Consider the following 16,722-nt stretch of genomic DNA (forward strand, 5'->3'; position numbering starts at 1 on the left):
TCTTCCAGAATAGTCCAGTTTCATCACAGTTGAAAACTTGCTGACAGGAAAAACCATTTCTCTGTGTCATTGCTTCAAAGTGGGGTATGTAGTTTTCAGCAGCCTTTTTATCTGAACTGGCAGCTTCACCATGCCTAGTTATGCTATGAATCCCCGTTCTTGCTTTAAAATTGTGAAACCACCCCTTACTGGCACGAAATATTTCACCATGTTCACTTGGTAATGGCTTATCCTTTACGATATCTGCATTTATAGCCCTAGCTTTTTCACAGATTAGACATTCAGATAGGCAATCACCTGCCATCTGCCTTTCATTTATCCATACTAGCAATAGGCTTTCTACTTCATCTATCACTGTTGATTGTTGATTGGTAATTTGAGTGACACCTCTAGCCACACTAACTTCCTTGTACAAATCTTTTCTTTGTAAGATTGTGGAAATGGTGGATTTTGACATGCTGTATATGAGAGCGAGATTGGTCACTCGAACGTCACTCAAATTTCTGCACAATTTCCTCCTTTTCAATAGTTATTGATTTCTTTATCTTTGGGGCCATTTTAACACTTCTTTGGTGTTCTGCAGGGAGAAGAAATAAAAGAAAGAAGAAATCTAGAAAGGTGTACAGTATAACCAAAAACAACACCAACCCCAGACACTCTTTTCCCCCTTCCTACCAATGTTTATAAGAACATCTATGGCCTCCAGAAACTGTTCAGTACCTTGCCAGCTGAGTGCTGTCCCTCGCTGCTGCCCCCGATGCTGTTTGCATTTCCGTGCCGGGTCTGCCCATGTGCAACACTAGCCATCCAATCTCTGTTTAAATCCCGCCTTCCAAGACAAAAAAAATGCAATAGGCAGCAACACCGGGCCAATTACAACCAATCCGGGGGAAAAAAAAAACTGCACGCACGTGGCACACGGGTCATAACCCGAAATCTGGTCGTAACTCGAAACCGAAAATTGTGTTCGTAACTCAAAATTTATTCGCAACCTGAAACCTTGAATGTTGGTCGTAAGCCAATTTGATCGTAACCTGAGCCGTTCGTAACCCAAGGGCCCACTGTACAAGATGTTTTCAACTCATGAAGAATGCAGCATCCAGGCTTTCGACAGACACAAAATACAGGGAGCATGTAAGCCCTTTGTGACCGATCTTCACTGGTTACCAATTATTCAGCATGCTAAGTTGAAGGCCAATGACAAAGCCTTAAAGTCATACATGAGATAGGCCCTACTTATTTGATGAATGATTCATTCTGTACTATCCCCTATCTTGTGCTCGCAAGGGGAAAATAGTTTGATGCTTCTGCCAAGAGCTGTTAATCTGACCTTGGTGTGCAATCATATAAATTTCCACAAGTGGTGCATCTTACAAATGATTTAATGACCTTTACAAAGTCATTGAAAACCTGCTTCTGATGCAAGTTAGAGTAGGCATTCGTTTGAGGGATCAAAAAATTTGTACGTTTGTACTACTGCCAGCCAGTTTTGCTGTTTGTACTGTTTACAGCTCAATTTTATGTATTCAATGTGTTATACTTTTATTGTGATCCATACTGAAGATTGTGAGAATGAGATAAATTAAATAAAAAGAAATATGTCAAATACATTTTCAAACAAACGACTGAAAACAAAACACTGATACATTGGTGAAGAGATTTATTTACAGTTTCTTTGCTCACTTTATGATAAAGATTAAGCACTAAAATATTTTTGCTAATACAAAAAAGGTTTCTAAACCAAGACCTAAACAAACCAGATGATTTATGAAGGATTCAATCTTTTTCTCTTTTCAAGTCCTTAGTCAGAACAATATATGTAAAATTAATTGAGGGGAAAAATGAGCAGCAGCAGTTTTGTTTTATATACTATTAAGAATAGTTTCCAGAATATCAAAGAGTTCGGAAAGAAAGCTATCAAATATTTTGAAGACTCCAAATATTCAATGCAAATTTATATGGCTTACCTTCTCTAAAGGTAATAGACAGTTTCCATTAGATGTGATTGGTGAAATAATCCTGTAAATAAAAGAAAAATAAATAAAGCAAAGTTCCAACAGGTATTCTCTGTAGACAGAGGACAAACCAGTCATACACTCTAGAGCTCAGAAAGACCTGTGCAGTTGCCATGGTGCAAGCCTCTTCAGTCTACCCTAATCAAGCGTCAACTCCAGGGTAGGAGGGTGGTATTGTATTGGAGAAATTACTTACCTGATACTTTTGTTTTCCTTAGTGTAGACAGATGGACTCAGGACCAGTGGGTTTATGCTCCCCTGCCAGCAGATGGAGCCGGAGCAAGCTGATATCACAGTATATATATACCCTGCAGTGACCCTAGCCTGCCAGTATTCTCTTCAAAAGCAACTGTGGACAGGCTAGCAAAAAAAAAAAAAAAAATTAAAAACATGATGATTAAAAACAGATAACCTGTACAAAACTGTTCTCAACCAACCATAAACACTGAACTCACAAGCCCCCAGGTACCCTGGGGACCCAAAGCCCCAGGAGGACTACTGACACACATGCGGCAGCCGAGGGTGGGAAGCCAAGTCCATCTGTCTACAGTAAACAAAACTAAATTATCAGGTAAGTTATTTCTCCTTTTCCTAGCATGTAGACAGATGGACTCTGGATCACTGGGAAGTACCAAAGCTACTACAGAACAGAGTGGGAAGCTGTCCGCAGTCCACTCAACACCGCACGTGCAAAGGCTGCATCCTCCCGGGCCTGCACAGCCAGACAATAAAACCTGGAAAAAGTGTGTTAGGAGGACCACATCACAGCCCAGCAGACAACGGACTAACCTCCACCCATGACACTGCCTGAGCACTAGTGGAATGAGCCCTAACCTGAGTAGACAACGGCTTTCCAGCATCCACATACCCGGCCGTGACCACCTCCTTAATATAAAGAGCTATGGTAGCTTGCAAAGCCGGAGCGCCCTGCTTACTCCCACCATGAAGAACAAACAGGTCTTTCAAAAAGACTCAGAGACCTCCAGATACCGCATCACAAGATGCTTAACATCCAAGCAGGACAAAAGCGAAACTTCTCCGCATCCCTGACCTTATCCAGGGATGGCAAGGAGATGGACTGACTCAAATGAAAGTCCGAGACTACCTTGGGCAAGAAGGATGGAACAGTATGCAGCTGTAATGCCCCCGGAGTCACCCAAAGAAATGACTCATAGCAAGGCAAGGCCTGCAGCTCAGAAATCTGACGCATAGTACATATAGTCACAAGGAACAGTGTCTTCAAAGTTGACAATTGCAAGGAAAGGCTACGCAGTGGTTGGAATGTAGGGCCCGCCAAAAAGTCCAGCACCAAATTAAGACTCCACAATGGAACCAGTAACCTCAAGGGAAGCTTAAGGTGCTTCATTCTCTTCAAAAAAGGCCACATCAGGATGAGACAAGGAAACACCATTCACCAGGCCTCTTAAACAGGCAAGAGCCACAACCTGCACCTTCAAGGAATTAAGGGCCAAGCCTTTATTCAATCCATCCTGCAAAAAATCCAGAATGAGAGGTATCTTAACTGAACGAGAAATAACACCCCACTCCTCACACTAGGCCTCAAAAACTCTCCAAACTTGCACATAAGCCAAGGAAGTGGAGAACTTGCAAGCACAGAATAAGGTGGTAATCATCACAGAGGTATAACCACACTTTAATAGGTAAGCCCTCTCAAGGGCCAAAACGTAAGACAGAATAGAGTTGAACCTCGTGAAGAACTGATCCCTGCTGAAGCAGATCCATGTGCGGCGGAAGACGAAGGGGAGCCTCCACCTGGAGTTGTCGCAAATCTGCATACCACTGACGCCTGGCCATTCCAACGCCACCAGGAGTACTAGCCCTCTTTGGCCTTCGATCTTGCCAATTATCCTGCCCAGCAAGGGCCATGGAGGAAAGGCATAAAAAGCAATGTCTTCCAGCCAAACCTGTATAAGAGCATCTATTCCCAGGGATCACAGATCTCTCCTGCGACTGTAGAAGCAAGGAATCTTTGCATTTTGAGAAGTCGCCAGCAGGTCTAGGAATGGAAGGCCCCAGCAATCTACAATCTACAATACTTCAGCTAACAACATCCACTCTCCTGGGTCCAAAATTTCCCTAAGAAAGTGCGCTCTTACATTGTTTTTCCTGCAATGTGAGAGACTGAGATCTGCAGATGACCTTCCACCCATTCCATCAGCTGGTCTACTTCCTGCAACACTTGCTGGCTCTTTGTTCCTCCTGGTGATTGATATAGGTCACAGTTGTTGCACCGTCCAACATCATGCAAACTGCTTGATTCCTCAGCCTGTGGCTGAACTGCAAGCATGCCAGTCGTACTGCCCAGGCCTCCAGACGATTGATGTTCCAAGCGGGACTCTTCGGCATTCCAGCACCCCTGGGACATTAAATCTCCAGACAGTGAGCTCCCCAACCATGGAGACTCGCATCTGTCTTGAGTACCAACCAGGCCGGAGAGGACAATGGAACTGGCGGTGGGAGCAGATTTCCATCGTCAAGTGGAGCCGAACTGCATAATCCTGAGACTGCATGTTCCAATGAGATAGAAGAGAGCACTGAAGAGGACACATATGCACCCTTGCTCACGGCACTACTTCCAGGGTAGCTACCATCAAGCTGAGTACCTGTAGGTAGGAACACAACGTCAGGTCTACGGTGTTCATCAACTGACGCACTTGAGACATCAATCTCTGGATTCGAACTTCCGGTAGGAAAACTCTGTCCTGTCCCATGCCGAACCGGTCCCCCAGATACTCCGAAGACTGGCATGGTTGAAGATTGCTCTTCCTCAGGTTCACCTCCCAATCGAGCTCCTGCAATAAGGAGATCACCTTGTGTGTCACCAGGCGGCTCTCTTCCTGAGACTTGGCTCGAATCAGCCAGTCATCCAAATACAGGTGGCACCAGGATTCCTTCTTTTTGCAAGCCCGCCGCTACCACACCATAATCTTGGAAAATGTTCTGGAAGCAGTGGCTAGACCAATAGGCAGTGCCCGAAACTGATAATGGTGCCTCAACACCGCAAAGCGTAGAAAGCATCTGTGTTCCAATCAGATGGTAATATGAAGGTAAGCCTCTGACAGATCAAAGGAGGTCAGAAATTCCCACGACTGCACCTCCATTATTACAGAACATAAGTTTTCCATTCGAAAATGAGTCACCTTCAAGTGACGGTTGATTCTCTTAAGATCCAAGATGGAATGAAAGGAGCCCACCTTCTTGGGCACAACAAAAATGGAATATTTTATTTATTTAACATTTTTCTATACCGACATTCGCATGAGACATCACATCGGTTTCCAGAAAACAGAAAATTCAGCCAACTGGGCTTTACATTGCAACTGATATTATAACTAGGGGGGGGGGGGGGGAGGGGGGGCAGGGAAGCAATTTGGAAATTTAAGTGGATACAGGGAACAAAGGAGGGGATGGAGGTGGTTTATTTACAAGATGGAGGAATTATGTACATTCTATATACAAGGCGAGGGGGTGGAGGGGAAGAGCTTGGGGGACAAGGAGGGGCTTGATTAGAGAGGGATGGAAAGTTGGAGGGGGTGGGGAAGGGGAGGAGGTTGGAGGGGGTAGAGGAGGAGGAATGGAACTGGGTGGGTGGATTATGAGTAGGCATGCATGAAAAGCCATGTCTTAAGTTTCTGTCTGAATTTCTTTGGACAGATCTCGAGGCGTAGACTGGTCGGCATTGAGTTCCACAGCTTGGGACCAGCTAAGGAGATGGAGCGTAGTTTAGTGGATGCGAGGTGGGATAGTTTGGGTGGGGGAGTAGGTATTGTTGCAAAGTATGGTGATCTGGTTGGTCTTGAGGTAGTACGGAGGTGGAGGGTGTCTGAGAACCAGAGCATGTTTGGATTGTGGATGGCTTTATGTATGAGAGTAAGGGTCTTAAAGAGGATTCTTGAGGATATGGGGAGCCAATGTAGTAGTTTGAGGATGGGCGTGATATGTTCATTTTTGCGTGTGCCTGTTAGTATGCGCGCAGCTGCGTTTAGTAGGAGCTGCAGGGGGGTTGTGGCATTTTTAGGAAGGCCTAGTAGGATGGCATTTGAGTAATCTATTTTGGATAGGATGAGTGCCTGAAGCACAGTTCTGAAGTCGCTAAGATGCAGAAGTGGTTTTAGTTTTTTGAGTGTGTGTAGTTTGAAGTAGCATTCCTTAAGGGTAGTGGTGATGAATTTTTGCAGGTTGAATTGGGTGTCAAGAATTACACCAAGATCTCTTACATATTGTGCAAAGTCCGGGAGGGGGTGCAGAGCGCTGATGTGGGTGGGTAAGGGATTGAGGTGTTGGGGGGCAATGATCATTAGTTCAGTTTTATTAGTGTTTAGCGCTAGATTGAGTTGTGTGAGAAGGCTGTTGATGGCGGAGAGGGCACTTTCCCATTTTAGTAGGGCATTGGATAGTGAGTCTGTGATGGGAATGAGGACTTGAACGTCGTCGGCGTAAACAAAATGTGGGAGACCAAGGTTCAGAAGGAGGTGGCAGAGGGGTAAGAGGTATATGTTAAATAGGGTGGAAGATAGGGAGGAGCCTCGGGGTACTCCACACGAGATACTGATGGGTTTGGATTCGTGCTTTCCGATTTTGACTTTGAAATGTCTGTCATTAATGAAGGATTTGGAACCATAGGAGGGGGGTTCCTGAGATGCCAATTTCAGTCAGCCTGTCAATTAGTATGGAGTGATTGATGGTGTCGAAGGCTGCTGATATGTCTAATAGGGCTAAGATGTATGTGTGACCCATGTCTAGTCCTCTGATGATGTAGTCAGAGAGTGAGGTCAGGAGGGTTTCGGTACTAAAGTGTTTGCGAAAGCCATGCTGTGATGGTAGAAGAATTTGGTGCTGGTCTAAATAATTGGATAATTGCGTGTTGACAGTTTTTTCAAGGACTTTCGCAAGAAACGGAAGATTGGTTAGGTCAGTGGGATCTAGTTCAGGTTTTTTTAAAATGGGTTTTACGATGACTAGTTTAAGTTGGTTGGGAACGCTGCCAGAGGTCAGGGATGTGTTAATGAGGTCGGCTAGGGGTTGGGCTATGCAATCTGGGATAGATAATAGTGTTTTGGTGGGGATTGAGTCTGAAGGGTGGGAGGATGGTTTCATTTTATTTAGTATAGATCTGATTTCAGACGTGGATGTGGTCTCGAAGGCATCCATTTGGTGGTTAGGGGCTTTCAGAGAGGTTTTGATGGGTGAGGGAGGGGTGGTAAAGCGTGATGCGATGTTAGTTATTTTGTTGTGGAAGTATTGTGCGAGCTCGTTGCATTTGCTGTCGTTTTCTTCATCTGGTGTGGACTTAAGTGATGTTTTTGTTAGGCCTGAGACAAAGGAGAATAGGGCTTTAGGATTGAACTGATAGTTGTGTATTCTGGTGGCGTAGAAGTTTCGTTTGGTTTTGAGCGTGTTTGATCTATGTGTGGAGCAGGGATTTATATTTGTTGAGATTGGAGGTGGATGGGTCTTTGCGCCATGTTTTCTCTAGACTTCTTAGTTTGTGTTTTAACAGCTTTAATTCGGGGGTGTACCAAGGTTGTCTAGATTTTGCATCGGCGGGTATTTCATTTGTTATTAGGGGGCATAGTTTGTTGGCTGTGTCACTAGTGAGGTGGTTCCATGAAGTGACCGCGGTTTCAGTGTCTTTGAGGTCTAATTTATTGAGCGTATCTGTAAGGGTGTCTATGAGTTCGTCTCTGGGACATGCTTTTCTGAATTGTATGGTAGTTTTGCTGTTGGAGCGTTGAGGGAGGTTTTTTAAGGAGCAGGTTGTTTTGATGAGATAGTGGTCGGACCAAGGTACTGGCTTGTAGGTAGGAGGATTAGGAAGGAGAAGGGAGTTTGTGAAAATAAGATCGAGTGAGTGTCCAGCTTTGTGGGTGGGTTTGGATATGATTTGATGGAGATCCATTGCTAGGAGGGAAGTTAGTAGGGATTCACAACTGTGTGAGAGGGGATGGGAGTCAACATGGAGGTTGAAGTCTCCGAGTACAATGGCGGGTATGTCATTAGTTATGTTTGTTGCTAAGCATTCAATAATGGGTGATAAATCAGAGTCTAAGATTCCAGGAGGAGTATATATTAGGCATATTTGTAGGTGAGGTGATTTAAAGAGGCCGACTTCATATTTGGGTGGGAGGTTGACTGGGCATTGCTTTAGCTTGAGGTGTTTTTTTTGCGACTAGGAGGCGGCCTCCGCCTCTTTTTCGGTCTGGGGATGGAAAAAAAAGTCATATTCTAGGCTTGGGAGTTGGTTAATTAGTACCGTGTCAGTGTCCTTTAGCCAAGTCTCTGTTACAGCACAGAAGTCTGGCTTTTCTTCAAAGAGGAGGTCGTTTAGTATGAGGGTTTTCTTGGTTAAGGACTGAGAGTTAATCAGGAGCATAGTGAGAGTTGTGAGGCCTAGGAATTGTGTGAGAGGTGTGAGCATGATTGGGATGAGTGTGCTGGGTTGCGAGTGTGCAGGAGGGTGGTGGTGGTGTGCGTGTCTGTAGCGGTTGTATACGAGTTTGCGTATGGGGAATGAGGCCATTTGGTGTGCGTGGACGGGGTTTACGATGCAACCGGGGGTCTTGGGGCAGAGGTGCTAGGGAGTTGCAGGGGGGATGTATAGAGAGAGTAAAGAGAGATGAACGCAGAGACAAACAGGGAACACAAAGGGACACACTAAGGGGCATGCCCCTTTGTCACGCTCCTTATGCGCGAGACGCCTTGGGGAAGGATATTTGTTTTATGGGCTTGCTTGGCAGGAAGTGATGTCAGCCGGGTGGGCGGGTTCGCTGGCGTCGGTCTGCGGCGTGTTCAGGTAGGAGACTGCTTCAGCTCCGACTCGGACCCCGATGGGTCTCCCGGGCCGATTGCCACGAGTACGAGGGGAGCGGAGACGGCGATCGGCAGGTATGCTGATCCGGCGCAAAAGGAGGACAATGGGCTTGCCTGCTTGAATTTAAAGGGCTTCCCTGGCAGGAAGAGATGTCAGCCGGGTGGGCGGGTTCGCTGGCGGTCTGCGGTGTGTTTGGGTAGGAGACGGCTTCAGCTCCGACTCGGACCCCAATGGGTCTCCCGGGCCGATTGCCACGAGTACGAGGGGAGCGAGGGAAGCGGAGACGGCGATCGGCAGGTACGCTGATCCGGCGCAAAAGGAGGACAATGGGCTTGCCTGCTTGAATTTAAAGGGCTTCACTGGCAGGAAGTGATGTCAGCCGGGTGGGTGGGTTTGCTGGCGTCAGTCTGCGGCGTGTTCGGGTAAGAGACGGCTTCAGCTCTGACTCGGACCCTGATGGGTCTCCCGGGCCGATTGCCACGAGTACGAGGGGAGCGAGGGAAGCGGAGACGGCGATCGGCAGGTACGCTGATCCGGCTCCATAACTGCTCACATACTGTGAGACGTGGGCACCAGAACCACAGCCCTCAGTCTGAGGAACCTTTGAAGCGAGAGCTCCACTGCTTGCTTCTTCTGCAGGGAGTGGCAAGGGAACACCATGAACACGTCCTGAGGAATACGGCGAAATTCCAGTGCATACCCTTCACGTAACACCTCCAGGACCCCCTGGTCAGACGTAATCTCGACCCACCTCCGATAAAAGAGAGACACACCCCCTTATTTCCTGTTCCGGAAGGTGGGTCAGCAAACCTCCATCGGGAAGCTAAGGAAGGTCCACCACCCAAGACCACTCCTCTCTTGGGCTGCCGGGGACGAAAGGACTGAAACCTACTGAAAGGCCGAGTCCACTGAAAGGTCGTCCCTCTGTAGGAACAAAAATGCCTGGAACCCTAGAAATGACGCATCATACCAAAGGGGCGCTGTAACTGTTTCTTATCCTCTGGCAACCAAGGCACTGGAGGACTCATCCCACTTACTGGCCAGTTTCTCCAACTCGCTCCCAAACAAGAGCAAGCCTTTAAAGGGCATCTTGGTAAGATTGGCTGTGGAAGTTGTGTGAGCTGAGCAATTTCGCAACCAGGGTTGACGCCTGGCCGCTATCACTAAAGCCACTCCTCTGGCTGAGGTCTGGAACAAATCACAGCCTGCCTCTGCTAAAAAGGTGGCAGCAGGCTCCATAACTGCTCTGGAATTCCCTCCCGACTCATCAACCTCCTGAGAGAGAAGCAGACAAGATCTCGCCACTAGGGCGTAACAGGAAGCAATCCGTAAATTCATCACCACTGCTTCAAAGGCTTGCTTAAGAATAGTCTGAATCCTATCATGTACATCCTTCAAGGCCACTCCTCCCTCTACGAGGATAGTCTGCTTAGACACGGCACATACCAAAGCATCCACTTTGGGGAAAATAAATGCAAACGCTGTCTCACAGCCAGATCCAGGGGGTACAGACCTTCCAATGTCCGACCCCTTTCAAAATTTGCCTCTGGGGCATCCCATTCCAGATCAATCAATTCCTGGATGGCATCCATCACCATCACTGGGAGAAAACAAGAGGCTTTACGTAAGAAAACAAAAATGGGATTCTTCTTTGGCTTTGACATAGCATCCGAACCAGGAACACCCAGCCATTTCAAGGTCTGGGAAATCAGGGCTGGCAGTTCATCTTTATGAAAGAATCGTAACATGATTCGATATGGTTCCAGCCATGGAGGAATTTCCCCATCTTCAGGGAATCAGGATCAACCTCATCAGTGCCATCTGGTTTCCTGTCGGGTACACCTGCAGGGAGCAGACGCGAGCCCCGGCACTTAGCAGCCGGGTCCAGACCAAGCCCAGAAGGAACTGGTCCAACAGAAGTGCCCTCTCCAGCAGAGGAGCCAGTCAAGGGAGAACCAAGATCTGGTGCCCCCCCCCCAGTCAAGGCTGTGACCAACCCATTATCAGAATGGGAACAGCCAAGCTTAGCAAAATCAGAGGAAAACAACTCTCCCTGAGCATCTGAGAAGTGCTGACAGGTTAGAAGCCAGGTCAGGCTGAGAAGCCCTAATATGACAGGCAACACAAATAGGAAGACGCTTAGGCTTCTTGCTTACCGGCACCATTGCTGCAGTAAACGTGCATCGGAAGGGCTCACGCTAAAAAATTGAAATGCACCCAAAAAATAAGCATGGCAAGGCACACCTGTTCAAGTTAAGCGTGAAAAAAAGTTTGTGCTCGTAAAAACACACCCAAAAACAGAGTGCACAATGTATGCTTAGAGACGACACTGCAAACAGACGGCCCACAGAGGGCAGAACATGCACTAGAGTGCACGAAAACAGCTGCCACAGCATATCACGCAGTGTGCAAGAAAAAATCCTATGTGCGGGGCCTAGCCCATCGGGGGCCACTCAACCCACCAGACTGCCCAGTTCCCCAACCCCAACAGGAGCGGGAATGATTGTCGGCACGGCGCACTGAGAACAGAAGTCCTGAAATCCCTGTAACTGTGTGATTCAGGTAAAAACTTTTTTTTTTAAAAATAAAAACCTTACCTGAGCATAGCGCTTACCGGCTGAGTACAGAGACAGTCTCCAGCTGCAAGGGAGAGGGGGCATCTGCCGTCACTACCGCGCTTGGCCTCCTGCACCTGCTACCTTTCAGCTGAACTAGCAGCTAAATCCACGCCAGGAAACCCAGCTACCAGACCAAGGAACACCTCTGACGGATCACGGAAATCACCTGAGTTATCACCGCAGGAGAGTGGGGTTTTTTCCTTCTCCTTTCAAAAAACTCAAAGCAATCCCCATAAGGAGATGCACATCCACCATCTACTGGAGACAGAATACTAGCAGAATATACTATGACGTCATCTTGCTCCGTCTCCATCTGCTGGCAGGGGAGCATAAACCCACTGGTCCTGAGTCCATCTATCTACACGCTCGGAAATGCTGGTTTGTCCTGTCCACGGAGAACACTTATTACAGGTAAGCAACTGTTTTCTACATGGACAAGCAGGACAAAACCAGCCACACAAGTGAGGATTCCCAAGCTGAGGGCTGTAATAAAATATCGAATTTTTGCGGGATATAGAGAAATTGCAATCAAATAAAAAAAAAAAAGAAAAAGGAAACAGGGGAAGTTATGTTTTTAAATAGATTTCTTAACACTGCTTGGCCAGAACTACTATCCTTTCTGAATGTGTTCTTTGAGACAATACTGCTTGGTAAAAATATGTATAGAGAATCAAGTGGCCACTTTAGAGATATTTGGATTGAAGCAGATCAAAGATGTGCTATTGATATCACTCTTACTTGATTGGCTTTAACTTTAGTATGGAGTTGTTTCCCAGATTCTGCATTGAAAAAGGAAATGCAATCTGAGAGTCATGTAGAAAAAGTTTACTTTAATTGGTAAAGAGAAATTACTACTTACCTGATAATTTCCTTTACTCTAAGGAAGGCAGGCCAATCTACACCAATGGGTTATGCACTCCTACCAGGAGATGAAGACTGGATAAAACTAACTTGCTGACGTCAGTGACATATAGCCCTATCACGACATCAGTCTGCCAGTATCTCTAGAAAAGTCAAACTGTAGACATACTGATTATTCTTGAACATGACTATTAACTGTCAACCACTCATGCTCCCAACCAACCAAGAATCACTGAGCTTAGCAAAAATGTTAACATCTTAGGGGCTGATTATTTCTCTTACCGGGCCTTCAATCAAATCAAAAGAAACACTCTGCATTGTACTCATATAAAGGATGAACTAAAACCAAACAGGCAGTCCAGGGTTGGTTGTGGATTGGTCTGCCTTCCTTACAGGAAAGGAAATTATCAGGTACGTAGTAATTTTTCTTTCTTCTGCACTCAGGCAGGCCAATCCACACCAGTAGGATGTACCAAAGCTACTCCCAAAAAGGGTGGGAGGCTGCCTGCAGTCCCATCAACACCGTACATGTGAAAGCCACGTCCTCCTGAGCCCAAACGTCCAAGCAGTAATGCCTGGAGAAGGTATGCAAGGATGACTACATTGCTGTCTGGCAAATCTCGACAAGAGACAAATAACCAAATTGCCACCCACAAGACTGCCTGAGCTCAGTGAAATGCACCTTGACCTGTCTAGATAATGGTACATATCAGCATCCACATGGGCAGCTGTGATGACTTCCTTCACCCAAAAGAGCTATCATTGCCCATGTCTCCGGATCCCCCTTGTTTACCTACACCATGGAGCACAAACAGATGATCAGTCTTTCTCAAGGAGAGCATAACTTTCAAGTACCGCTTGACATCCAAGGTATGCAACAAATGATAATCCCACTCATCTCTCTATCCCTGTCCAGAGTGGGCAGGGAAATACATTTATTCAAATGAAACTCCGAAACCACTTTCAGTAAAAAGGAAGGTATAGCCGTAAGCTGCATCATCCCCCTGGAGTCATTTGTAGAAATGGCTCAAGGTAAGAAAGTCTGTAGCTTGAAAATTCACCTTGCCGAACATACTGCCACCAGAAAAAACATTTTTAAGATAAGCAGCCACAAGAAGAGAGCATGCAGCAGCCAAAATGTAGAACCCACCAGAAAACGCAATTCGAGATTAAGGACCCAAAAAGGCAAAGGTAGATGCAAGGGAGGACAAATATGCTTGACTCCCATGAAGAACCTGGACACATCTGGATAGGAAGACAAGGGTCTACCACTGACCTGCCCCCATGACAGCTGCTACCTGCGCCTTCAGAGAGTTTAAGGCCAAGCCTTTAACCAAACCTTCCTCAAAAATTCCAATATCAGTGGAATTTAAACTTTAAGAGGATGAAAATCTCGCTCCCCAAATCAGCTCTCAAACACTCTCCAAACTCTAACATAAGCTAGAGATGTAGAAAATCTCCTGACCTGGAGCAAAGTGGAAATCACCACAGAAGAATAACTATGCTTTAGCAACTAAGCCCTCTCAAGGGCCAAACTAAGACCAAATTAACCCAGATCATGAAGAATGGGCCCCTGATGCAATAGATCCTTCTTGAGTGGCATTCTGAGAGGACTGTCCACTAGTGGCCGCTGAAGATCAGCATACCACGGACTCCGGGCCCAATCCAGAGCCACCAGAAGTACGGTCTTTGTCTGACTCGCAGTCTTTTGAATCATCCTCTCGCTCATTGGCCAAGACGGAAAGGCATATAACTCCGCTCCACAGCCACACCTGGATGAAAGCATTGATTCCCAGTGCTCTCAGATCTTTTCTGCAACCAAAGAACTGTGATACCTTCACGTCACCAACCAATCCAGGCATGGCCGACCTCCAATGTTCCACTATGAGTTGAAAGGCTTCATTCGCCAGCTCCTACTCTGGGTCCAAGACCTTTCTACTGACGAAAGTGGATCGTACATTGTTCTTCCTGGCAATGTGGGAGGCGGATATGTCCTGATGATGATGTTCTGCCCACACCATGAGCGCATTTACCTCCATTGACACCTGTTGATTTCTGGTTCTGTCTTGATGACTGATGTAGGTCACCCATTGTGGCATTATTCAACATTATCCTTACCGCTCGAGCTTCTAGCTACTTGGCAAAACAAAAACATGCCAGTCGAACTGCACGTGTTTCCAAACCATTGATCGTTCACTGCTGTTCCTTGGCATTTTTACCTAGAAGGCTCACATTTGTCATGAGTACCAACCAGTCTGGTGTCTCCAAGGGCATCCCCTTCCTGAGATGATCCGCTTGTAACCATCACTGCAGCTGAATGCACACTTCCAATTGCAAGAGGAGTTTCACTGGGTACTCTGCGACTGTGGATTCCACCTGGAGCGCAACATGTACTGAAGGGACCTCATGTGCACCCTTGCCCAGGGAACTACTTCCAATGTGACCGCCATAAATCCGAGCACCTACGGATAAGACCACATTGTTGGGCAAACAGACTATCTTATGGCCTACACTTGAGCAACCATTTTCTGAATGCAAATCTCTGGCAGAAAAACTCTGCCCCAGTCCATGCTGATCGCACGCCAAAGTACTCTAGGGTCTGAGACAGCTGTAAACTGTTCTTTGCTAAGTTTACCACACATCCTAGGACCTGAAGCAAAGAAATCACCTTGCGAGATGCAAATAACACTTCCACACTCTTGGCCTGAATCGACCAGTCGTCCAAATACGGATGGACCAGAATGCTCTCAATGTGCAGAGATGCCCCTAATACCACCAAGACCTTGGAGGTGGTTATTGGGTGCAGTAGCGAGCCTGAAGGGTAGGGCCTGAAATTGATAATGTCTTAGAATGGCGTAACATAGGAAATGATGCAAATAGGCCACCATCAGATCAAAAGCCATAAATTCCCCTTTTTTGTACTGCCATAATTATGGAGCACAGAGTTTCCATCCTGAAGTGAATCACATGCAAATGCCGATTGACTCCCTTCAAATCCAGGATGGGTCAAACCTACCAACTCTACCAGATGAAATGTCATACTCAGCTTTCATACAGAAGATGGCAGTTACTATCCCCCATTTTATCTGGAAGTAAAGTCCAGTGATGAATTTCCAGGTGTTCTGAAATTCATTCAACCACTTAGTCAATTGCTATCTCCACACAGAATCTTCATGGCCTTCAACGAAAAGTCTGGCAAGAGCCCCTCAAAACACCAGCAGTAGATAGACTTGGTAGATTTGGCTGGCTCTGGGGATGGGTTAGATGGTATATCCAAAGAACTTGCAAGAGACAAAGGATTGTATTTCAAAAGATGCAAATGTATCATCTTCAGAATCAGAGATTTGAACTGGTGCATCTTGATAAGATTGTCTACTTTTTGACGTCGTCTCACTACAAGGTTCTTATGGTGCATATTGGAGGCTTCTGATATTGCTATACTGTTGATTTGCATTTCCAATCCAAATTTTTCCAATATTGGCTGTATTATTGTCTATGGAAGATTATTTGGAAAGTGTTTCATGTAACTATGCACAAAGTTCATCCACATATTCTCTGCAAAAGGGTGGCATTCTGAAGAGGTTGGTTGATATGCTACAGAGGGGATACCAAATTTTGGAACCCGAATAGGTGGAGAGGATACCGGAGAAGATTTTTCCTTGTCTAAGAACTGTATCGGTGCCAAAGATCATCTGCCCTGTTGATGCTTTGAGGATTCTCAGCACCAAAGTGGATAACACTAATAGTTTTGGCAATCCAAGGGATTTTGGCACAGATACATCAGCATTGGAGGTGGATGGAGCCAAATACCTTGGCTCCGAAGATACTGCAGTGTGGTGCTCTTCAAAGCAACACCAACAGAGACCTTTTTCTTGATGCTTGACATTCCGCACAGGAACTAGAGGAATCATGGCCTCAGTTTCCAGAAGACTTTGATTTTTTTGATAAGGTACTGGATTATCCAAGGAGGACTTTCTTTCTTTGTTTGAAGGAGAGAATTATTTTACCTTCAAGCTATGGACTAGAGCTCAAGGAAACATTTTACTGCATGCAGAGCAATTTTCTATGAGTGGAGTTAAGACAATGAAGAGACATATTAAGAAGGGCAAGACTGGACATCTTAGATCTATAATTTAAATGGTCAACCAACCTGGAACATTTTTCTGGCATGAGAAAATTGAAGAAACATTACAAGTAGAATTTTTTTTTTTTTGCACAGGCAGCTCAAGAAAAAATTAACAAAAAATGAAGATGAATATAAAACTGCATGAGAAAAATTCTAAAATGACAAAGTAGTTACATGATTTTTCGTTTTGGCGGAAGAAATGTACATAGGGGTCATGCTCATTGATAGCTGCATGGGAATTCTCATGCATGCTCAGAAAGACTTAGGTCT

General features: G+C 45.9%; 1 protein-coding gene across 1 annotated transcript in view; it reads right to left on the bottom strand.

Moving 5' to 3' along the window:
• The window catches only part of HAUS6 (HAUS augmin like complex subunit 6), a 345,826-nt gene that overhangs the window by 88,998 nt on the left and 240,106 nt on the right, over positions 1-16,722 (bottom strand). Inside the window, exon 13 of the mRNA XM_029608783.1 lies at positions 1,968-2,019. Coding sequence (XP_029464643.1) covers positions 1,968-2,019 — 52 coding nt within the window. The remainder of the gene's footprint in view (positions 1-1,967; positions 2,020-16,722) is intronic.

The sequence above is a fragment of the Rhinatrema bivittatum genome, chromosome 1 (genome assembly GCF_901001135.1).
Source record: "Rhinatrema bivittatum chromosome 1, aRhiBiv1.1, whole genome shotgun sequence".
NCBI lineage: Eukaryota > Metazoa > Chordata > Amphibia > Gymnophiona > Rhinatrematidae > Rhinatrema > Rhinatrema bivittatum.